The following is a 23,805-nucleotide window of genomic DNA, read 5'->3' on the forward strand; positions in this document are numbered from 1 at the left end:
AGCCACTAGCCACGTATAGGCATGGAACACTTAACATGTGGCTAGTAGGACCAAGGGACTGAATTTTTAATTTATTTAATCTTACTTAATTTAAATTTGAATTTAGATAGCCACACGTGTTTGGATAGCACAGTCAGAGCCTGTGCTGGTGAACAGGATGGCAGGTGCTGCCTGAGAATTACTGAAGTTTCCTTGATTATTATTAGTTTAATAATAATAATCAAGATAGTAATAATAATCAAGATCTCAGCTGGGCGCAGTGGCTCACGCACTTTGGGAGGCCGAGGCGGGCGGATCACCTGAGGTCGGGTTCGAGACCAGCCTGGCCAACATGGTGAAACCCTGTCCCTACTAAAAATACAAAAAAAAAAAAAATTAACTGGTGTGGTGGTGGGTGGCTGTGATCCCAGCTACTTGGGAGTCTGAGGCAGGAGAATCGCTTGAACGAAGGAAGCGGAGGTTGCGGTGAACTGAATCGTGCCACTGCATTCCAGCCTGGGCAACAGAACAACACTTCGTCTCAAAAAAAAAAAAAAAAAAAGATCTCAAATGAATTGGGATTGTATTAAGTAATAATACAGCAGTCCTCAAAAAATATTTCACTGTGGCCAGAAACAATGTATAACAGACCTTTAAGTAAACTTCTAGAGATTTTCCTACATGTGTCTCAGGCTATTGTGTTTTATTTAGTGCTTCTCTTGGAAATGTCTTGCCCCTCAATACTTTATCATTAAGGTCTTTAAGGCAGGGATCATGACTCTGCTTCTAATATCTCATCATGTGCTCTTCCACTGAGGCTTCTACCTAGAGCTACACAATCTGGGCAGCCATCCTCAGTGCCTTACCTACCAACATGTTCAATATGGCTTTGCAGGGTTCACTGTCTACCAACATGCTCAATATTTCTTTGCGGTCAGGCAGAGCAGGCTTTGCAGTTCAGGCAGAGCAGCTGGCTGCAGGCCCCAGCTGACTCCTGGGGATAGAATGCCAACATTTAAGGCATTGCAGAGATTTGAGGCAATGTACATAAAGCCCTCCACACATAACTGATGCACAATAAATGACAGTTAATATTATGCAACAAGAATTTCCCGGGGGGGTTTATAATTTTTATTTGTGTGGAGTTTTTTTCCCTCTCTTTTACTTTAATCCTTTTTGGGGGGAAAGCATCACTAGTCACAGTTCACGGCAGCCTCGACCTCCCAGGCTCAAGCAACCCTCCCACCTCAGCCTCCTAAGGAGCTGAAACCACAGGTGTGTGCCCCCACACCTGACTAATTTATTTTTACTTTTTAGTGAAACAGAATCTTGCCATATTGCCCAAGCTGATCTTAAACTCATGGGCTCAAGCGATCCTCCTGCCTCAGTCTCCCAAAGTGCCGGGATTATAGATGTGAGCCACTGCACTCAGCCTTTCTTTTTTTAATTGTAGATAGCATAAAACCTACCATTTTAACCATGCTTAAGTGTACAATTCAGTGGCATTAAGTACATTCACAATGTTGTGCAACCATTGCCATTATGCATTTTCAGAACTTTTTCATTATTCTAAATTGAAATTTTGTATGTATTGAACACTAACTCCCAGTTCCCCCCAGTCCCTGGTAACCTCCATTCTACTTTCTGTTACTATGAGGTTGACTATTCTAAATACCTCATTTAAAGAGGAATCATACAGTATTTGTCCTTTTGTGTCAGGCTTATTTCACTTTGCATAATGTTTTCAAGGTTCATCCATGTTGTAACGTGTCAGAATTTAATTTCTTTTCAGGATGAAAATAATGCTTTATTATATACAGTCACACCATTTTGTTTATCCATTCATCTATTGATGTCTTCTCTCTCTTACAGCTCTTCAAATTCATCAATTTTAACAGGACCATGAGCCAGCTCTCGACAACCATGTCTCGATGTGCCAAAGACCTGTTTGGCTTTGCTATTATGTTCTTCATTATTTTCCTAGCATATGCTCAGTTGGCATACCTTGTCTTCGGCACTCAGGTCGATGACTTCAGTACTTTCCAAGAGTGTATGTAAGTATATATGAAATTAAGAAGAAAAATTTAATCAGAGTTGTCACTGCTTCTCAAGAATAAATCTTCATATGAGGTTGCTATATGACCATCAATTATTTAAAGCTAGTTATTTTAAATAAGAATTAATTACCTTTTCCCAAAACATTGATCTACCAATGCAAAGAAGACGATGCATCCTGAAATGCTGATGCTTAAGATAGCAGCCCAAAGTAGTAAAATATAGTTAACAGCCATAGGAAACCAACACTGTTCTGAAGACTGAGGTTTTCTTTGCACCGAATACAGATGGTAGCTTCTAGAAGGCTGTTTGCCTATATTCTCACTCCTGTTGAATATTATTGCCATATATTTAGAACTTCAAGTTATTTTCTAAGGAAAAAAGCAAGATATTTCTAATATTCTAGGATAAACTCAGACCAGTACAAGAATTTTCAGTTTTTTTTCCAAAGATCCCAAATGTGAAATAAAACAACAAAAAGCAGCCAGTGTCAGATTTCTATGCCATTTAGAAAGGAGTTAGTTTAAAAAGCAATGGAGGTAATAGAGTTTTGTGCATAGATATCTCTAATTAATATTGCTGTTGATAAAAGTGATTTTGCTAAGACCCAGCACTGACAACACTTGGCCACTTTGATCCCATTTTAAGTACTTGTCAGAATATTGGATCTTTGAACACAAACCATTTTGGGTTTTTTGTTTTTTTGTTTTGTTTTGTTTTTGAGGCAGGTTCTTGCTCCATTGCCCAGGCTGGAGTGCAGTGGTGCAATCATAGCTCACTGCAGCCTTGAACTCTTAGGCTCAAGCAATCCTGCTGCCTCAGCCTGCTGAGTAGCTGGGACTACAGGTGTATGCCACCATGCCTGGTCAATTGTTTACTTTTTTTATGAGAAGGGATGTCGCTGTGTAGCCCAGGGTGGTATTGAACTCCAGGGCCTCACACTATCCTCTCACCTCAGCTTCCAAAAGTACAGGGATTACAGGCATGAGCCACCACACCAGGCCCTTTTTTTTTTTTTTTAAAGAAATTTTTAACTTTAGACCCAGGGTGACTGTTGTCAAGGTTTAGAGTTAACATGTTTTACCTAGATTATGTGTTGAAATGTTATAGCCAATTGCTTTATAAGTTATTGAATAATAATTGTATTTTCATTTTTCTTTTCTTTTTTTTTTTTTTTTTTTTTTTTGAGATGGAGTCTTGTTTCATCGCCCAGGCTGGAGTGCAGCAGTGTAATCTCATTTCACTGCAACCTCTGCCTCCCAGGTTCAAGCAATTCTCCTGCCTCAGCCTCCCAAATAGCTGAGATTACGGGCGCACGCCACCATGCCCAGCTAATTTTTGTATTTTTAGTAGAGATGGGGTTTCACTATATTGGCCAGGTTGGTCTCGAGCTCCTGACCTCGTGATCCGCCCGCCTCGGCCTCCCAAAGTGCTGGGATTACACAAACATGATCCACCGTGCCCAGCCTGCATTTTCTTTTTAACCAAATGGAAATAACCTCTGTAGCATGAAAGCATTTTATTATTGCAGAAGGCTTTAATTGCTGATATAAGTAGCAAGACTTTTTAAATGGGATTGACAATTTTCTATTATTTGGCAGCTACCTATACAGCTAAAAAGTTCCAAAAATATGAAATCATCTTTAAGAAATGTTGCATCAACTACTAGACATTCTTTGTTTTTGTATTGTGGTATTTTGTTTTATTTTTATAGCTTCACTCAATTCCGTATCATTTTGGGCGATATCAACTTTGCAGAGATTGAGGAAGCTAATCGAGTTTTGGGACCAATTTATTTCACTACATTTGTGTTCTTTATGTTCTTCATTCTTTTGGTATGTACATTTTTATTTATAGTGAGGTTCAATTTAAACTTCATAAATCCTTGTCTTCTCTTTTCTCTCACACTTTATGTCCTATCGTTTTTAAATAAAGACCCAGGAAGTAGAAAAAAGTGTGGATGTTGGAAAACTTATTTTCCTTTTATTAATTCACAGTTTTGAGACTCATATCAAATGTCTTTTCTGTGGTCTTTCATTGATCCATATATATGTGTCTATTCAATGCAAAAAAATTAGATCTCTTCCATGGTCTTTCATTTCTCTCTCTATGTATGTATCTATTCAATGCAGAAAAGAAATTAGATCAAGTACAAATTTATAAAGATACCTAAAATAGTGCTTTGCCTAAAAAGCAGAATATGCTTACATGCTTTTTAAACACATACGTCAGCACTTTCGTAGTCACTTGCTAGCGTGACTTTTCTCTCTTTCTTCTTTTCTTTTTAAAAAATAAGAACGGAAAAGCAAGCTAGATCTAAGATGTCGAGTAATAGTTGAGTGAATCATTGCATGTCAAAATTAGGATATTCTGTTTTAAATTATTTATATCCCATTCGTCTAGACTGCCTACAGAGAATATTCAAATAATTAAGTTTAAAACTAAATGTAACAATGAATGGAAATTGCATTAAAATTATTTTCAAAAATAATTTTTTTATTCTCTTGATCTGGTACAAATGAACATTTTGAATGTTTTCGCCCTAAGTTAATTAAGATTTTTTTAAGGTGTTTTGTTCTTTTTCTTAACATTTATATATTTACTTGTCTACTGAGAAGGTGTTAAGCCAGCTTAATTTAGGCAGTATTTTTCATCTAAACACTAACAGTCAACTTAAGAACAATTTTCTTAAGAAAATAGCATTTTTTCCATTTCAGTACATTGTGTAAAGATCCCTTGAGGAAGGTTAAGTGATCACATTTTCAGTAATTCAGTGTAATAACTCTAAAGTCAGTCCAGGTATTACTGGTTAAGTGTATGGTATTTATCGATGGGGTATTAGATGTACTGTATTAATTTCCTATTTTTTTAATTATTTTTTCCGGGGAGACACAGCCTCCGGTGTAAAACAAAGGTGTGTTCCCTATAGCTGTACCTTAACAGGACTGAAAAGGTCAGGAATATCATTCGAGTTCATATGTATCTTGCTGTTTGCATGGATTATGGCTCATTTTTAAACTTACACCTCTTAAGCTTCTTCTTCCTATCATATATTAAAGAAAACAATGGAGAGAGAATAAGCCTCTGTTACTCTACCATTGATAGTACTTTGGATTCTAGAGTACCTGAATCTCTAAGAAGGCAAAAACCAGGAATTGAGAGGCCTGCACCTGACCCTTCAGTTGATCTCAGGCCACCTAGTTTTCTCCTTTTATCAATCTGCCAAACAAAGGATGGATAGAGTCGTGGCAACTGGAAAGGCTCAAATATGGAATTGTTTGAATGTGGTCCTTTAGTAGGCAGCCATCTTACCAGATCTAGAGTATTCAGTCATCTTACCAGATCAGTCACCAGAACATGAAAAGAAGCTCTTAGTTTCTATCTTTATACTAAAATTGTTTTTTGTACGACTGCACAAAAAAGAATTGCTCTTCTTGCACCTCCCAGAGACAGAGATGGATAGATACATACATACATACATACATACATACATACATACATAGACACATACATAGATAGAAGTCTACTTTCAATACAAACCTGTCTTTTAAAGAAATGACAAGCTGAGCATAGGGTTGGCCACCTTTCTGAGCTGATTGCCTGGTATTAGTTTATTGCCCCTGTTTAACAAGAAGGCATAGTGTTATGAAGTGGCTCAGCTGAACCAGGATAACCCCACTCTTCCCCCACATCAACAGGAAAGACATCCTGGTGCAAATGTCCATCTGATAATTCAGGGAACCTCGGGAGACAGGATGGAGAGGAGGGTGAGCTAGCTTCCTCTTCCCACACCTTCAAGAGCCTTTCTCAAGCACTTTCCATTTTTTGAAATCTCTTTAGAGGTCCCAGACTTTGATCCGTTTCAATTAAGGTATTGGCAGGCATTAGTTAACAGCCACTTGGAAGCAAAAATAGAACATTAGATCCCTGAGTTGGAAGAGAGAAGGCAGAAGATGTTACTTGGACTGCAATTATCTGCACTTGGAATTGAGCATTTAGTCAAAAACTTATATGTATTCTATATTCTATTCTCGTTTCTGCTACAGAATTGTAAACAATATTCTTCCTTAATACAGAGATTCATAGCCCACTAAAATAAGAGTGTTCTCATTTGTTCATTTTTCAATCATTTAATAAATATTTACTAAGCCACTATATCTGTATATATATATTATATATACTGTATAATACACACTGTAGTGTTTTTTGTGGATTGTGTACTATGAGGTAGTATGTTAGATACTGCCAGTACCGGGGTAAGGAAAACAGCCTGATTCGGTCCTTACAAAGATTCCGCAGACTTTTGGGGAAAACAGACATTATCAAATAGAAATACTTGCAAACCACAGTTATGTGTTAAAAAGGAAAAACGAAGAGCATGTAAAAAAAAAAAGTGGGGGTGGGGGACCTGTCTCCTGGATACAGTGCTTCAAGAAAGTCTGTTGTTGGAAATGCAAACCATTACTACTGTGGAAGGGAAAGGTCAGAAAAATGAACTCACCATTACTGAATAATAATAGTAGTTATCAATTAGGTAGCACTTACCTGCATCAGGACCTGTCCCGAGCACTTTACATAGATTGTCGCACTAACCAGCCCAACAAATATGTAAGGGAGATACTATTATTTTTCCCCTTTTATTAATGTAAAACAAATAATTATTTAAAATTAGACTTAGAAAAGTAGAGCAACCATCTTAGCAGTGCTAGGACTGAAATCCAAGTTTGCTTGACTCCAAAGTCTATCTCTCTTCCAGAAACTTTTTCTTTACTATCTCCCTACTAGGCCTGCTGTATCCCTATTTGCAACAGCCTTTTAAACTCTTTAAAAATGTGTCCTGTAAATTTCATATATTATTATACAAAAAAACTTGGAATAAGCATACAATTCTACTTATCTGTGTTAATCGTTGAAATTTGAAGAGCTTTTTAGAATTCTATACCCTCCAGTAGTGTATGTAAAAGTTTCTAAATATAGAGAACATAGATAAGCAAAAATAATATTAAATAAAATAATCTCACCATTCATAGGTAAATATACTAATATTTTGTTGTATTTTATTCTTGTATCTTTTCACAAAGTATATCACAACATTTTTCCTGTGTCATGACTTAACGGAGAAAATAATCTTCCCAAAACATGGCAGCAAAACTATTAATTTATGACATCAGGCCGGGCACAGTAGCTCATGCCTGCAATCCCAGCACTTTGGGAAGCCGAGGCGGGCAGATCACTTGAGGCCAGGAGTTCGAGACCAGCCTGGCCAACATGGTGAAACTCCGTCTCTACTAAAAATACAACAGTTAGCCAGGCGTAGTGGCACATGCCTGTAATCCCAGCTACTCAGGAGGCTGAGACTCAAGAATTGCTTGAACTCAGGAGGCAGAGGTTGCAGTAAGCTGAGATTGCACCCCTGCACTCCAGCCTGGGCAACACAGTGAGACTCTGTCTCAAAAAAAATTTTTTTTTAATAAATAAATAATAAATTTATGTCTCCATAAAGCACTCAGATTAGGAAAAAAAGGATAAACAAAAAGGCATGTGTCAATTTTTTGATTGATGTTTCCAAATTATATTTATGTTTCCTCCTTTAATTTTTGCTCTCCTTTCATTTACAAACAGAATATGTTTTTGGCCATCATCAATGATACTTACTCTGAAGTGAAATCTGACTTGGCACAGCAGAAAGCTGAAATGGAACTCTCAGATCTTATCAGAAAGGTAGGAAAAGACTTAATTCTCAGAATTCTTCTGTTTCTGACATAAAATGAACATTGTTTCACCCAGATTTTCAAATCAACATTGATCCATTGAAATTGTTTGAAATAAAGAATACATCTTTTCTTTACTATACATCTTTACTATACATCTTTACTATACATCTCTACATTTCAGAAATAATTTAAATGTTCCCTATCTTGGAGTCTTGATGGATATACTGCTATCTCGAATTTTAATTCTGGGAATCCTTTTATGCCTTGGAATTAAATTCTCAACAATCTTTTGACACTTTAAGAGCTGAGCTGAAGGTTCATCACCTTTATTATTTTGACGTCTCCTCTGGCTGGCTGTCACTTCAGGATCCTGAGTTGAGAATAAACTAGAAGGGAAGATTATATAAAGGGATTTCCACCTCTTCTATCTCAATTACCATTTTAAAAAAATAAAAAGTTTTAGAGGAAAATACTTAGTAGTTCACCCTTTACCCTTGACCTTCCACGGCAGTTTTAAAATAAGCAAAGGAAAAGATTCATGAATTCAGGCCATAGCCTGGGGCCTGAGAACTTTTACTTATGCACCTTCTCAGGAAGGGTTTCATTGTTAAATAGAAGGGCAGGACAGGAAAGTTGGGCCCTTTGTTCTTCTCAATGTAACTGCTTTATTTGGTTTAAAGTATAAAATGTTTACAACAACAAATAGCCACATTTAAAATACACAGTTTGTTTCCCAATATCATTTTGCTAAGTCATAGTGGCTCCTTAACTGTAATTGTTTTTATCAGTCCAAGCCTTAGGATTACGTTATCTATGATACATGTTATAATAGAAAACTTAAGTCTCTTAAAACCAAGTCCTTGGGATGGGACCTAAGATTCACATTATCTTGATTCTGCATAACAGTTGCTTACATTTTAGCAAATCTCCAGTGTGTATGCAAGCACTCCTCACTTGGCACAATTCTGATACACACAAACTTCGGTTACCCCAGTTTTGTTATTTAACACCACCTTCAACAACACAGTTCAAACTTCAGTTATCATAGTATATTAACTCTGAGTAACAGCACAAAGTACAAACTCCACTGCTAGCTCTTCAGTATATAGATCGGTTACCTGAGTAACAGATGTGCGGGCTGAGCAGGCTCACTGGCCAGTCATGACCCTATTTTCAGTCTGTTACTAATTGGTCACTGAATATCTGCTATCCAATTCACAAACAAAGAAAGCATCTAGTGTTGCTTCCTTGTGTTCCAGTAATAAGCCCATGTGACATTTTACAAAAATGGTTAATTGAAAAAGAGAATGGGTGCAGTGACTCACGCATGTTGGGAGGCCAAGGCGGATGGATCACCTGAGGTCAGGAGTTCAAGACCAGCCTGGCTAACATGGTGAAATCCCATCTCTACTAAAAATACAAAATTAGCTGGGTGTGGTGGCAGATGCCTGTAATCCCAGCTACTGGGGAGGCTGAGGCAGGAGAATAGCTTGCACCTAGGAGGCGGAGGTTGCAGTGAGCCGAGATCATGCCATTGCACTCCAGCCTGGGTAACAAGAGCGAAACTCCATCTCAAAAAAAAAGAAAAGAAAAGAAAAAGAGAATGGGCTAGCAAAGAAATGAAAAATGGTAACACTGGAAGTGAAATTCAAAACAGAGCAATGGATTTATAGAAGAAATAGCTCAGCGAAGAAGAAACGGGAGTGTTGACACTGCGATCATTCAAGAGATCCAGATACAGAGCCAGAAGAACTTAGGGCAGGTCTATCAACTTAAATGAGGAAAATAGCTGTGATAAAATGGATGAAGATGTCTTGAGGAAATGATGCCTGCCAAAAACTTCACATTAAGGGAACCCTTATTAGACATATTTCACAATAATGAAAGTACAAAAGAAAAAATGTTGGGGCTGGACATGGTGACTCACTCCTGTAATCCCAGCACTTTGAGAGGCCAAGGTGGGTGGATCACTTGAGGCCAGGAAGTCGAGACAAGCCTGATCAACATGGTGAAACCCCGTCTCTATTAAAAATACAAAAATTAGCCAGACATGATGGTGCACACCTGTAATTCCAGCTACTCGAGTGGCTGAGGCACGAGAATTGCTTGAACCAGGGAGGCGGAGGTTGCAGTAAGCTGAGATGGCACCACTGCAATCCAGCCAGTTGACAGAGTAAGACTGTGTCTCAAAAATAAAAAAAAGAAAAGAAAAATATGTTGGAAGCTGATCCACATTTAAGAAGGAATATGACCATTCACTAATGCATAGAAAAGAAGTTCACTCCACGCTGTAAAGTGTACAGTGTAATATTACACAATGAAAACAAGGCAAGTGCTGTTTAAACTACTGTGGATTCATTTTTTACAAAGAAATAAAACACTTTAGTTTTTAATGTTTCTAATGTTTTACATTTTAGTGTATTAAATCAGTATTAGTTTTCTTCTTTTTTAAGCTCCCTATACATTTATAACTGACACTAAGGGAGTGTTTAATGTTTTGATTAAAAGTTGTAAAGATCACAGAACAATTGTCATTCTTCCCACTGATTATTCAGATCATTTTGCACAATTTCAGCTTGCATGGTCACTTACAGTGCTGCACTATGTGCAAAGCAAGGTCAGGTCTAAAGTTTGCTAGTGAAAAATCCTCGGCCAGGGGCAGTGGCTCACGCCTGTAATCCTAGCACTTTGGGAGGCGAGGCAGGCAGATCGCTTGAGCTCAGGAGTTCAACACCAGCCTGGGCAACATGGTGAGACCCTGTCTCTACAAAAAAAAAAAAAAAAAATAGCAAGGCGTGGTGACTCGCACCTATAGTCCCAGCTACTTGTTGGGGGCTGAGTTGGGAAAATCACTTGAGCTCAGGAGATCGAGGCTGCAGTGAGCCAGAATCATGCCACTGCACTTCTGCTTGGGTGACAAAGTAAGACCCTGTCTCAAAAAAAGGGAAAATCCTTATCTACATTTCACTGGGTTTTTTGTTTGTTTGTTTGTTTGTTTGTTTATACACACTTAGGGAAATTACTGTCTAGGAGATAGATAATATAAAAAATTAAGATGCAGTTCATGATTCGGGTTTCTTGGTATTCCTATGAACTGTTGCACAGTCCTTTATGCTCTGAGGCAGACAGCTATAGCATATATAGTAATTTTTGTTTGTATCACATAAACTTGAATACACATATGAGTAAAAGACCCTTAGTTCTTCATGACTTACTGAAAGACCCTGACTTTTTCCATGTAACTCTTCCACAAGTGTTTTGTGGAAAACTGGATACATTAATTATCCATTGATCCAGCACATACTTGTTGAATGGCCAATGTACACCAGGTTTATAGTAGTTACTACTGTGAATGGAAAGTAAAACAAATGCAAAAGGAGAATACACTAAACCAAGTCTTTTATTTTTTCTGTCTCTGATAGGGCTACCATAAAGCTTTGGTCAAACTAAAACTGAAAAAAAATACTGTGGATGACATTTCAGAGAGTCTGCGGCAAGGAGGAGGCAAGTTAAACTTTGATGAACTTCGACAAGATCTCAAAGGGTGAGAATCATGCTTCCTGAGGTTCTGAAAAATCCCTGCTTCTAAAGATAAATTCCTGGTGATAAGAGTATTTCTAGCCTAAGGGCTCATACAGATACATATATTTTTTTTTGTATCAGAGGCAGGTATCTTTCTGGAACATGTTATAAGAGGAAAACTTGCCCCCATTTGGCGATTTCTCCTTTCCTCCTGCATTTTGATGTCTGTGTTTAGGGTGAACTGGGTACAAGGAATGATTTTTATCTGTATCCTCTCTCTAATTTCAGGAAGGGCCATACTGATGCAGAGATTGAGGCAATATTCACAAAGTACGACCAAGATGGAGACCAAGAACTGACCGAACATGAACATCAGCAGATGAGAGACGACTTGGAGAAAGAGAGGGTGGGTCTGGTTTAGGAGAACCGGATTTGATTTGGTACCTACAACACCACAGATGTATCAAACACTATAGAAGTAGTGGGTTATTGAGTCTCTTGCCCATCCCCCACCTCTCTCTCTCTCTCTCTCCCTCTCTCTCTCCCAGTCGGTTTATGTGTTAGTACCTTGTTTATTCCAGAAAGAATATATAACACAATTATGTATAAAAATGGATGGTTAGCATGATATTAAAAAGTCAAAATGAAAAGCAAGCAAAACAAAAGTAAAAATAATAGATTATTAATGAAGCTTAAAAATGCATTCATAAAAACACATATGCTTATTAAGATTGGGCTACAAATTGGGCCCTAAGCTTGCTGGTAATCAGCTTGAGAAGAGAAGCCTGATTAGCTGCAGAGTCCACAATGTCTGTGAGAGTGAAGAAAACAAAAAAGGACTTACCAAGAGATGTGAAATTATTCTGGTTAGTTAGTGGCTATTTAAATTGTTAACTTTTTTTTCTTTTTCTTTTTTTTTTTTTTTTTTTTTTGAGATAGAGTCTCGCTCTCCCTCCCAGGCTGGAGTGCAGTGGCACAATCGCTAATCACTGCAACCTCCGCCTCCCGGGTTCAAGCGATTCTCTTGCCTCAGCCTCCCAAGTAGCTAGGACTACAGGCGCACACCATCATGCCCGGCTAATTTTTCTATTTGTAGTAGACACGGGGTTTCACCACGTTGGTCTCAAACTCCGGACTGCAAGCAATCTGCCCACCTTGGCCTCCCAAAGTGGTGGTATTACAGGCGGTAGCCACTGTGCCTTTTCCAAATTATTAACATTTATAATAAAATTAAAAGCCTCCTTCCATTTGAATACTTTTTACAAAATAGTTAAAAGTAAACATAAGTGGGCTTTTATAGTCAGAAAAAAAAATTCAAAGCTTTACCATTAACTTTCAAAAATAAATGGTTAAACAGCAACAACAAAAATCTGTGGTTACTGAGGTACAGAGAACACAGATGAATGTTATTACAAAAGCCACTTTCCTATGAGAAGTCTAGGACAGTGGTTTCTAAATGCCACTCCATAGAACAGTGCTAGTAGGTGACAGACTTCTCCAGTCACAGTGAAATTTAAGCATAAAGGAAATGAGGAAAATTTTTACAAGGCTTTATTTAGAAAAAGTTCTTATTCTGACATTACATCCTTCCTACTTTGGAGCTGTTGAATGTATTATCTTTTATGAAAAGAAGGTGATACAGGTTGAGCATCCCTAACCCAAATATGTGAGTCTGAAATGCTCCAAAACCTAAACCTTCCTGAGCACAGACGTGATACTCAAAGGTCGTGCTTAAAGGAAATACTCTCACTGGAGCAGTTTGGATTTGGGGTTTTCAGATTAGGGATGCTGAACCAGTAAGTATAATGCAAACATTCCAAAATATTCTTGAAAATCCCAAATCCAAAACACTTCTGGTCCCAAGCATTTCAAATAAGGGATACTCAACCTCTAATATATTTCTTCATTTCTTTATTTATTTTATTATTATTTTAAGATGGCTCATGGCCCACTGCAGCCTCAAACTCCTAGGCTCAAGTGATCTTCCGACCTCAACCTCCCAGGTAGCTCAGATAGCTGGGACTGCAGGCGTGCATCACCATGCCTGGCGAATTTTTTAAAAATTTTTTTGTGGAGGCAGAGCCTCACCTTGCTGCCCAGGCCAGTCTCGAACTCCTGGCTTCAAGCAGTCCTCCTGCCTCAGCCTCCCAAAGTATTAGGATTACAGGTGTGACCACTATGCCTGGCCCGTATTTCTTCATTTAGTTTTTTTCTTTGCCTGCTGTGTTTTTAATGTTCTTTCTTGTTCAAACAAAAAGTTGGCTATTCCTTGCTGTTAGTTAAATTTGCCAATCTATGAAACTGAAAAATGCAGGAACCCCAGCCTGGTGTTAAATACAAAGAAATCCCAGGTAAATGCACGCACCCAGTTCCTGCTTGCCCAAGTCCTTGGTGAGGCTTCTGTGGGGTCTCAGTGTTCTGCTCCTCACTCAGTGACCCCTTGTTCTTCAGGAGGACCTGGATTTGGATCACCGTTCTTTACCACGTCCCATGAGCAGCCGAAGTTTCCCTCGAAGCCTGGATGACTCTGAGGAGGATGACGACGAAGATAGTGGACATAGCTCCAGAAGGAGGGGAAGCATTTCTAGTGGCGTTTCTTACGAAGAGTTTCAAGTGTAAGTATAAATGAATTGGCAGAATTTGTGTTGACAAGAGTCCACATGAGACCAGGCAGTTTTCCCTCATCTCTCTGAATTCACTCCTTTCCATTACTAATCATCCAGCTTTTAAAAATAACTTGTACTGGCCGGACGCAGTGGCTCATGCCTGTAATCTCAACACTTTGGGAGGCCAAGGTGGGCAGGTCATGAGGTCAGAAGTTCGAGACGAGCCTGGCCAACATAGTGAAACCCCATCTCTACTAAAAATACAAAAAATTAGCTGGGTGTGGTAGTGGGTCCCTGTAATCCTAACTACTTGGGAGGCTGAGGCAAGAGAATTGCTTGAACCCAGGAGGCGGAGGTTACAGCGAGCTGAGATCGTGCCACTGCACGCCAGCCTGGGCGACAGTGCCAGACTCTGTCTCAAAAAAAAAAGCACTTGTCGATTGGTGTTTTGTCTCTTACATAGTATGTTTACTATAGGAATTAGCAAATAAGAGCAAAAGAAAACATTAACATTTCCCATATTTCTACAAATGAAAAATGTTTATTGGGTGTTTGTGTCTCTATTTGCATGTGTTTATCAATGTTTCCATATATATTTATGGCCTAACATACGGTTCATCCTGAAGAATGTTCCTTGTGCATTTGAGAAGAATGAATATTCTGCTGTTGTTGAATGGAGTGTTCTGTAGATGTTTGTTAGGTCTAGTTTGTTTATAGTTTTATGCAGGTCTCCCATTTCCTGGTTGATCTTCTGCCTAGATGTGGTATTCATGTTTGAAAGTGGGGTATTAAAGTCTCCAAATATTATTAGTTGGAGTTCATCCCTTCAATTCTGTAAGGTTTTGCTTTGTGTATTTTGGAACTCTGTTGTTGGGTGCATACATATTTATAACTAGTATATTTTCCTAATATATTGACCCTATTTTCTCTCTCAACTTGATGAGGCTAAAGAAAAAAAAGAATTGATCCTGTTTTCATTACAAAATGTTATCCACTTTATCTCTAGTAAAATTCTTTGTTTTAAGTATTTTTTGTTTGATATTACTGTAACCACTCCAGCTTTCTTTTGGTTGCTGTTTGCATGATAAATCTTTTTCCATCCTTTTACTTTAAACTTATTTATATCTTTGAGTCTAAAGTATGTCTCTCCTGTAGACAGCATATAATTGGATCTTATCTTTTTATCCAGTTTGACAATTTCTGTTTTTGATTAGATTGCTTAATCCATTCATTTCATGTTATCATTGATATAGTCGATTTCTGTCTGCTATTTTATTTTTTGTTTTCTAGCTTACTTTTTTTTGTTCCTCTTTCACTGCTTTCTTGTACATTAAGTGAATATTTTCAAGTATAACATTTAAATTTTTTTAATGATTTTTCTTTTTTTTAGTCATTTTCTTAGGAGTTGCTCTAAGACTTAGTTTATACAATTAACTTATGAAAAATTACTTCAGATATATATTAACTGAATCTATTGAGATATAGAAATATCATTTCTATTTAGCTTTTTTCGTCTTCCCTCTTTTTGTGCTATATATTCATCTATCTATATGTATATATAGTCATCTACATATGTTTCAAATCACATTGTTAGAACAATACTACATTTTTATAACACATTGTGTAATATATAGTATATAATTTTATATCTCTTAATGAAGCTGAGAGAAGAGAAAGTATGTATTTATAAATTTGTATATTAACCTACTTTTTTACCATTTCTAATTCTCTTCTTTTGCTCCTCTGGATTCAAGTTATCATCTGTCGTCATTCTCTTTCTCCAATACAGCTTTGCTACTGCCTACCTCCTATTATTGTCAAATATATTACATTTCTATTATAGACCTTCAGATCCAACTTTGTACATATTTTTACACAACTGCTTTTTAAATCAGTTAAGGAACAAAAGGAGAAATACACATATATACTATATTTTATACCAACGCAGTTATCTTTACCAGTGTTCTTTGTCTTTTCATGTGGATTCTGATTACTATCTGGAGTCACTTGCTTTCAGCATAAGGAATTTCCTTTAGTATTTTTTGTAAAGCAGGTTTGCTAGCAATGAGTTCTTTCAGTTTTTGTTTATCTGAGAATGTTTTTCTTTCTCCTTCATTTCCTCTGGCTTGTATTGTTTCTGATGAGAAGACAGCTGCTAATTTTACTGTGGTCCCCTTGTACATGATGACTCAATTTTCTCTCACCGCTTTCAAGATTTTTTTGGTTTTGTCTTTCAGTATTTTTACTATGATACGTCTGGGTATAAATCTCTGAGTTCATCCTACTTGGAAAGTGTTTTTTCTGCTTCTTTCACTTTCTCTTCTTTGGGACCCGCATTATGCATATGCTTAAGGGTATCACATATTTCTCTTAGGCTCTGTTCATTTGTCGTCGTTTTTTTTCCCTCACTGTTCTTCAGAGTGCGTAGTCTGTATTGATATATCTTCAAGTTCACTGACTTGTTCTTCTGTCAGCTTGCTCAAATCTCTGTTGAGCTCCTCTAGTTATTTATTTATTTTTATATATATATAGAGAGAGAGGCAGGGTCTCACTCCATCACCCAGGCTGGAGTACAGTGGTGTAATCATGGCTCTCTACAGCCTGAACACCTGGGCTCAAATGATCCTCCTGCCTCAACCTCCCAAGTAGCTAGGACTACAGGCACATGCTGCCATGCCTGGCTAATTTTTTTAAAAAAATTTGTAGAGATGGCATCTTGTTATGTTGCCCAGGTTGGTCTCAAACTCCTGGCCTCAAGTGATCCTCCCGCCTCGGCCTCCCAAAGTGCTGAGATCACAGGTATGAGCCACCACACTTAGCCTGAATTTTTTATTTATTATACTTTTCAACTCCAGAATTTCTATTTGGTTCTTTTTAGCAATCTCTGTCTCTTTATTCTGTATTTGATGATATCCTGTATTTGATGAGACAATGTCATCATAACTTCCTTTTTTTTTTTTTTTTTAAGAAATAGGGTCTCTCTCTGTCACCCAGGCTAGAGTGCAGTGGCATGATCCTAGCTCACTGCAGCCTCAAACTCCTGAACTCAAGCAATCCTCCCACCTCAGCCTCCCAAGTACCTGACACTACAGGCATGAGCCACTGTACCCAGCTAATTTTTATTTTTTGTAGAGATGGGGTCTAAGTTGCCCAGGCTGGTCTCAAACTCCTGAGTTCAAGTAGTCCACCCACCTCAGCCTCACAAAGGGCTGGGATTACAGATATGCACCACCACGCCTGGCCTCTGAGGCCAGTCTTTAACTGTCTTCTTAGCTGTCTCTTTCCCTGGTTCTCTCTGGTGAACTAGCTGGTAATTTGCTTATCTCATGAGGCTACCAGATTCCTCTTAAATGCTTATCCCCACAATCTCCATTGTTTTCAAGAGCATCCTTAGTCTTTAATTTCCTCACGCTTTATTCCAAATAAAGTCTATTCACTTGAGAGGAGTTCTGTATTCCTATGACCTGTGTCTCCCCATGAGCAAAACTGTGCTACTGCTTTACAGAGCCAGGGACAGTGGCCCACCTCTCTGTGACATCCTGCTTTATGAACAAGTCACTGGGCTCAGATGGCAGTCTCTGATTTTCTCACCTTGCTTCTTCTGGCATGGAAACTCCACCCTACAAGTGGGAACTGAGTGGAAGAAGAGAGCCCCATTCCCCTTAGCCACTCTTAACAGGATTAGAACCTCTGCAACATGCATTTAAGAATGGGAACAGGCTGGGCACAGTGGCTCACGCCTGTAATCCTAGCACTTTGGGAGGTCAAGGCAGGAGGATTGCTTGAGCCAGGAGTTCAGGACCAGCCTGTGCAACATGGTAAGACGCTCATCTCTACAAGAAATAGAAAAATTAACTGGGTTGGTTGTGCATACCTGTAATCCCAGCTACTCGGGAGCCTGAAGTGGGAGGATTGCTTGAACCTGGAGGCAGAGGTTGCAGTGAGTCAAGATTACACCACTGCACTCCAGCCTGGGCAACAGAGTGAGACTCTGTCTCAAAAAAAAAGAAAAAAAAAGAGTAGGAACATTGAGGCTGGGCATGGTGGCTCATGCCTGTAATCCTAGCACTATGGGAGGCCAAGGCAGGAGTATCATTTGACGCTAGGAGTTCAAGACCAACCTGGGCAACATAGCAAGACTTTGTCTCTATTAAAAAAAAAAAAAGCTTTAAAAAACTTTTTTAACAAGAGTGGGAAAGCCGGGCACAGTGGCTCACACCTGTAATCCCAGCACTTTGGAAGACCAAGGCAGGCGTATCACCTGAGGTCAGGAGTTTGAGACCAGCCTGGCCAACCTGAGGAAACCCCATCTCTACTAAAAAAATACAGAAATTAGCTGGGCATGGTGGTGCACACCGGTAGTCCCAGCTACTCAGGAGGCTGAGGCAGGAGAATCACTTGAACCTACGAGGCAGAAGTTGCAAAGTTGCAGTAAGCCAAGATCACGCCACTGCACTCCAGCCTGGGTGACAAAGCAAGACTCTGTCTCAAAAAAAAAAAAAGAGTGGAAATGTTAGGATGAGAAATGCTGGCAGCCTGCCCCTCCCTGGGAGATACTGTAGCCCTAGACTAGAAGTTGGGGGAGGAGGGAGCCCTGTGCTCTTAGCTGCACCCATGTGAAGTTGTGCTTCTATCACATGAGCTGGGGACAGGAGAGAAGGCTCAGATTATGGCTTCAGTGCCACAGAATCTCTTCATACTAAAATTTAGTAGATTTTCTTAAATAAATGCTTTTTCATTTGCTGTACACCCTTAAAAGTTTTTAGAAATTTTAAATATTTGAGTTTTAAAAAATAATTTTCAACAGTTACAGTTGTTTCACTAAAGAGAGAGTCTACAGAACCCTCTTGCCACCATTGCAGAGGTTGTCTTTGGCTTACAAGTTTTTAAAATATTTGTATACATTTTTTAAGTTCAAAATAATAGAATTGTAAGTGAACATGCTGTTTTCATACTGTTTTTCAAGCTTTATTTAATATATTGTAAATCTAATTCTATTTTATTAAATTGTCTGCCACAGTATAATGTCTGATGTCTCCTTAGAATTTTATTGTATGGATGAACAATGATTGTTTAATTTCCTACCAATTGTTGGGTGTTGTTTGTTTGTTTGTTTGTTTGGAGACTGGGTCTCACTCTGTCACCCAGGCTGGAGTGCAGGAGTGCGGTGGAATGATCACGGCTCATTGCAGCCTCAACATCCCAAGGCTCAGGTGATCCTTCCACCTCAGCCTCCCAAGTAGCTGGGAGTACAGGCACCTGCCACCACGCCCACCTATTTTTTAGAGATGAAGTTTTGCCATCCTGCCCAGGCTGGCTCAAACTCCTGGCCTCAAGCGATCTGCACACTTCCACCTCCCAAAATGCCAGGATTACAGGTGTGAGCCATCATGTCCTACCCCCCCATCAATTGTTTGATGTAGCCATTTTTCAATGATCTGCGATTAAGAAGCAGCACTCTTTTACAGCCAAAAATTACACATATACTTCTATAAAATTTTCCTTTAGAAAATGTTCTAAAAATGGAATATCTAAATAAAGGGTTAGGCATACATTCTGAAGACTTCTGATACGTGCGGACTTGCAGGAAAGCTGTTTCAGTTAACACTGCCACCAGCGGCATCCGACAGTTTATCTGTAAAGCTTGAGACAACTTAGAAAGTGTTTCAAATGATTGTGTTGCTTAAGAAAAAAATCTTAGCACTTCCATTTGAAAAGCCAGTGGGGCTGAAAAGACAATGACAAGCACTTTGTCCCTCTGTACTGTGTTTTCCTTGCAGCCTAGTGAGACGAGTGGACCGGATGGAGCATTCCATCGGCAGCATAGTGTCCAAGATCGACGCCGTGATCGTGAAGCTAGAGATTATGGAGCGAGCCAAACTGAAGAGGAGGGAGGTGCTGGGAAGGCTGTTGGATGGGGTGGCCGAGGTCAGTAGTCATGAGCTGAAACACCACTGCTGAGATAGTGTTATTAATGAAACGTATGTTGGTGGCAGTTGTATTTGAAGTACTGAAGAAAAGTAAAAAAATTCACATTTATAGAAATTCACAATGATGTTTCCATTTACTCTCATTTTCAGATTTTTTTCTCTGAAACAGAAACACTCTTTCTGTAAAATATCTTTCTATAACAGATCAAGGTAGTCATATTGTCTAACCCTTATGCTGACATGTTTCTCTTTCTCCGTAACTACAGATAAAATTATAATCTGGAGGTGTTACTTTCTTAATACTCCATATGCTAATGGTCCTGCCTTCACTGCAGGGTAGAATGAAGTGAAAAATTACTCCAGCAACTCTGTGATTTGCTATTATATGCTGTAAATCTCCAGCCTTACCAAACTACAGATTATTTGGTCCCTGGACTTCCTAAGGCATTTCCTTCTACTGCCCCCAACACCGGTTTCTTTTTCCCTTTTTAGGATGAAAGGCTGGGTCGTGACAGTGAAATCCATAGGGAACAGATGGAACGGCTAGTGCGTGAAGAGTTGGAACGCTGGGAATCCGATGATGCAGCTTCCCAGATCAGTCATGGTTTAGGCACGCCAGTGGGACTCAATGGTCAACCTCGCCCCAGAAGCTCCCGCCCATCTTCCTCCCAGTCTACAGAAGGCATGGAAGGTGCAGGTGGAAATGGGAGTTCTAATGTCCACGTATGATATGTGTGTTTTAGTATGTGTGTTTCTAATAAGTGAGGAAGCGGCTGTTCTGAATTGCTGTAACAAGCACACTATTTATATGCCCTGACCACCACAGGATGCTAGTCTTTGTGACCGATTGCTAATCTTCTGCACTTTAATTTATTTTATATAAACGTTACCCATGGTTCAGATTTTTTTTTCTTTTTCTCATATAAGAAATCTAGGTATAAATATTGAGTACAGAAAAAAAAATCTTCATGATATATATTGAGTGGTGCGCCCAGTTGCCACCATGACTGGGTCTTCTCAGTTGACAATGAAGTAGCCTTTTAAAGCTAGAAAGCTGTCAAAGGGCTTCTGAGTTTCATTTCCAGTCACAAAAATCAGTATTGTTATTTTTTTCCAAGTGCGTGAAGGAAAATGGGGCATTCCTTTCCACTCTGGCATAGTTCATGAGCTTAATACATAGCTTTCTTTTAAGAAAGGGGCCTTTTATTTCAACTACCTTCCTGGGGTAAACTTTTCTAAAAGATAAAATGGAAAAGAACTCCAAATCATAGAATGGGTATGTAGTCATTATGATAGAATCTGTGTGAATGGTTAAGATGAATGTTAAATACTATGCTTTTTTGTAAGTTGATCATATCTAATGTCTATGGGACTAACTGTATCACTTAATTTTTACATTATTTTGGCTCTAATTTGAATAAGCTGAGTAAAACCACCAACGATCAGTTATAGGATAAAATGGCATCTCTAACCATAACACAGGAGGGAGCCCTAAGTTGTCACTCAGTTTAATTTCTTTTAATGGTTAGTTTAGCATAAAGATTTATCTACATATTCTTTTTCCCATGTGGCTCTACTCATTTGCAACTGAATTTAATGTTATAACTAATCTAGTAAGACCAACTTACTGAATTTTTAGTATGCACTGAAAGTTTTTATCCAACAATTATGTTCATTTTAAGCACAATTTTAAGAAAGTTTTGAAATTCATAAAGCATTTGGTTTTAAACTATTTTAAGAATATAGTACTCAGTCAGGTATGACGGCTCACGCCTGTAATCCAGCATTTTGGGAGGCCGAGACAGGCGAATCACTTGAGCCCAGGAGTTCAAGACCAACTTGGGCAATGTGGCGAAACTCCATCTCTACAAAAAATGCAAAAATAAAAAATATAGTACTCAAGTATTCTTGATCCTGTGTTTTGAAACTAGAATTTGTAATCCAAATGGAGCTCAATCTAATAAAAAAGAGGTTTTGGTATTAAAAGTTCATACATTAGACAGTATCAGCCAAAATTTGAGTTAGCAACACTGTTTTCTTTATGAGAGGGTCTCACCCAAATTTATGGGGAGAAATCTATTTCTCAAAAAAAAAATCTTCTTTTACAGAAATGTTGAGTAAGATGACATTTTGAGAGCTAATAAGCAAAAGAGCATGCAGTGCTGTTGAATAACCCTCACTTGGAGAACCAAGAGAATCCTGTCGTTTAATGCTATATTTTAAATTCACAAGTTGTTCATTTAACTGGTAGAATGTCAGTCCAATCTCCAATGAGAACACGAGCAAATAGACCTTTCCAGGTTGAAAGTGAAACATACTGGGTTTCTGTAAGTTTTTCCTCATGGCTTCATCTCTATCTTTACTTTCTCTTGAATATGCTACACAAAGTTCTTTATTACTGCATACTAAAGTTTGCATTCCGGGGATATTGACTGTACGTATTTATGTATATGTACCATGTTGTTACATGTAAACAAACTTCAATTTGAAGTGCAGCTATTATGTGGTATCCATGTGTATCGACCATGTGCCATATATCAATTATGGTCACTAGAAAGTCTTTTTATGATACTTTTTATTGTACCATTTTTCATTTCACTTGCAAAATTTTGCAGAATTCCTCCTTTCTACCCATAAATTACATATATTTTTCTTCTTTAGTCATGGAGAATTCCCCCCTCATCTCTTCCCTATTATCTTTCCCTGTGTACTGGTGTTATTAAAAAGATGTTACATATGCAAGTCTTTCTTGACAATCAAGAATGTTATTAATGTGTAATACTGAGCACTTTACTTCTTAATAAAAACTTGATATAGTAGCAGATGTGAGAGTTGTCTGTTTTCTAAGTAGTAACAGGTAATGTGCCTTTTATCATGAGACTTTGACTTTGAAAAAGGCACCTTCTCTATGTCCGAAAACATTAATTGGCATGTTTCTCTGTTTATTACACCAGCTACACAATTCAGGTACCCAGTTAGCCTTTAAGCACAGGGCTATCATTTATGGCATTTTTGCTTTTATTTTCCTGAAACGAAGATTCCAGGGCAGGTGGTTTGAGAGGTGTAGGCAATAGGGATAGTGGAGTGGGAAAGACGGGGAGAAGAAGAGAAGATGCCAGTAAAGGGCGTGTTGTCTAGCTGCATAACAGATAGGCTGCTGAAGCCTAATTCCTGTGGTAAAATGCTGAGAAACAGTGTAGGACAAACTAGAACAAACAATTCAGGCTTATCCCAGCTGAGGGGCCAGGACTTTGGTTGAAAGACCACTCTGGGAGAATGGTAGTCATTCCCCAGCACATCCAGTAGACAAAGCAGCCTTTGCTGGCTTCTGAGCAAGCCTGCAGGCAAAGAAATGCAGACACTGGTAGATGAAAACCAGCAGGCATACACTGAAGTGCCACACGGTCAAGGTGCCCACATTATACACTATGTATGATCACGCATTGTTCATTCCTAAGGGATTCCATCCCCTTAGAATACTACAAATGGGGCTCCGTGGAGTTGTGCCACATGGCGACTCTCTATGTAGACCACCCACAAAACGGAGAAGTTTAAAAGCGTAAAGAAAATAGTACTAGGCTAAGACTCCGGTCCCCACTCTATACTTCCTAGTCGTGTGATTATGCCAAGACAACTGGTCCAGTTTCTCTAAGACGCTATTTCCTCATTTGTCAAATGGGAAAATCAATACTTGTCTCCCTCATAGGATTTTGCTTGTGCAGTAAGAATATATATGTATGAAAGCTCTTCAAAGCTGAAATTTCCATTACAAATGGAAGGAGGTACTATGGTATCCAGCCCAGTGACTTGCTCAGCAAGTTACAATCTGTTGAATCAGCAAAAAGGAAAGGAATTCTTGACAATTGCAAATTTGAAAGATAAATAAAGGAGACTGACGTTGCGAAATGATAATACTTACTTAAGTCTTCTGTGTTTGTATTTCAAAATTGGGCTATTATTTGTACAGTTTTGTGTACTGCTTTTTCACTTCATATTGTA

At 38.6% G+C, this 23,805-nt stretch overlaps 1 protein-coding gene across 1 annotated transcript in view; it reads left to right on the forward strand.

Annotated features, from left to right (window-relative positions):
- Window positions 1-22,630, forward strand: part of PKD2 (polycystin 2, transient receptor potential cation channel) — a 69,376-nt gene extending 46,746 nt beyond the window's left edge. The window contains exons 8-15 of the mRNA XM_030819110.1: window positions 1,852-2,033; window positions 3,749-3,869; window positions 7,657-7,755; window positions 11,171-11,292; window positions 11,559-11,676; window positions 13,722-13,885; window positions 19,657-19,804; window positions 20,299-22,630. Of these exons, the coding sequence (XP_030674970.1) occupies window positions 1,852-2,033; window positions 3,749-3,869; window positions 7,657-7,755; window positions 11,171-11,292; window positions 11,559-11,676; window positions 13,722-13,885; window positions 19,657-19,804; window positions 20,299-20,535 (1,191 nt within the window). The 3' untranslated portion in view covers window positions 20,536-22,630. The remainder of the gene's footprint in view (window positions 1-1,851; window positions 2,034-3,748; window positions 3,870-7,656; window positions 7,756-11,170; window positions 11,293-11,558; window positions 11,677-13,721; window positions 13,886-19,656; window positions 19,805-20,298) is intronic.
- The last annotated feature ends 1,175 nt before the right edge of the window (window positions 22,631-23,805 follow it).

The sequence above is a fragment of the Nomascus leucogenys genome, chromosome 9 (assembly GCF_006542625.1).
Source record: "Nomascus leucogenys isolate Asia chromosome 9, Asia_NLE_v1, whole genome shotgun sequence".
In the NCBI taxonomy this organism is placed as follows: Eukaryota; Metazoa; Chordata; class Mammalia; order Primates; family Hylobatidae; genus Nomascus; species Nomascus leucogenys.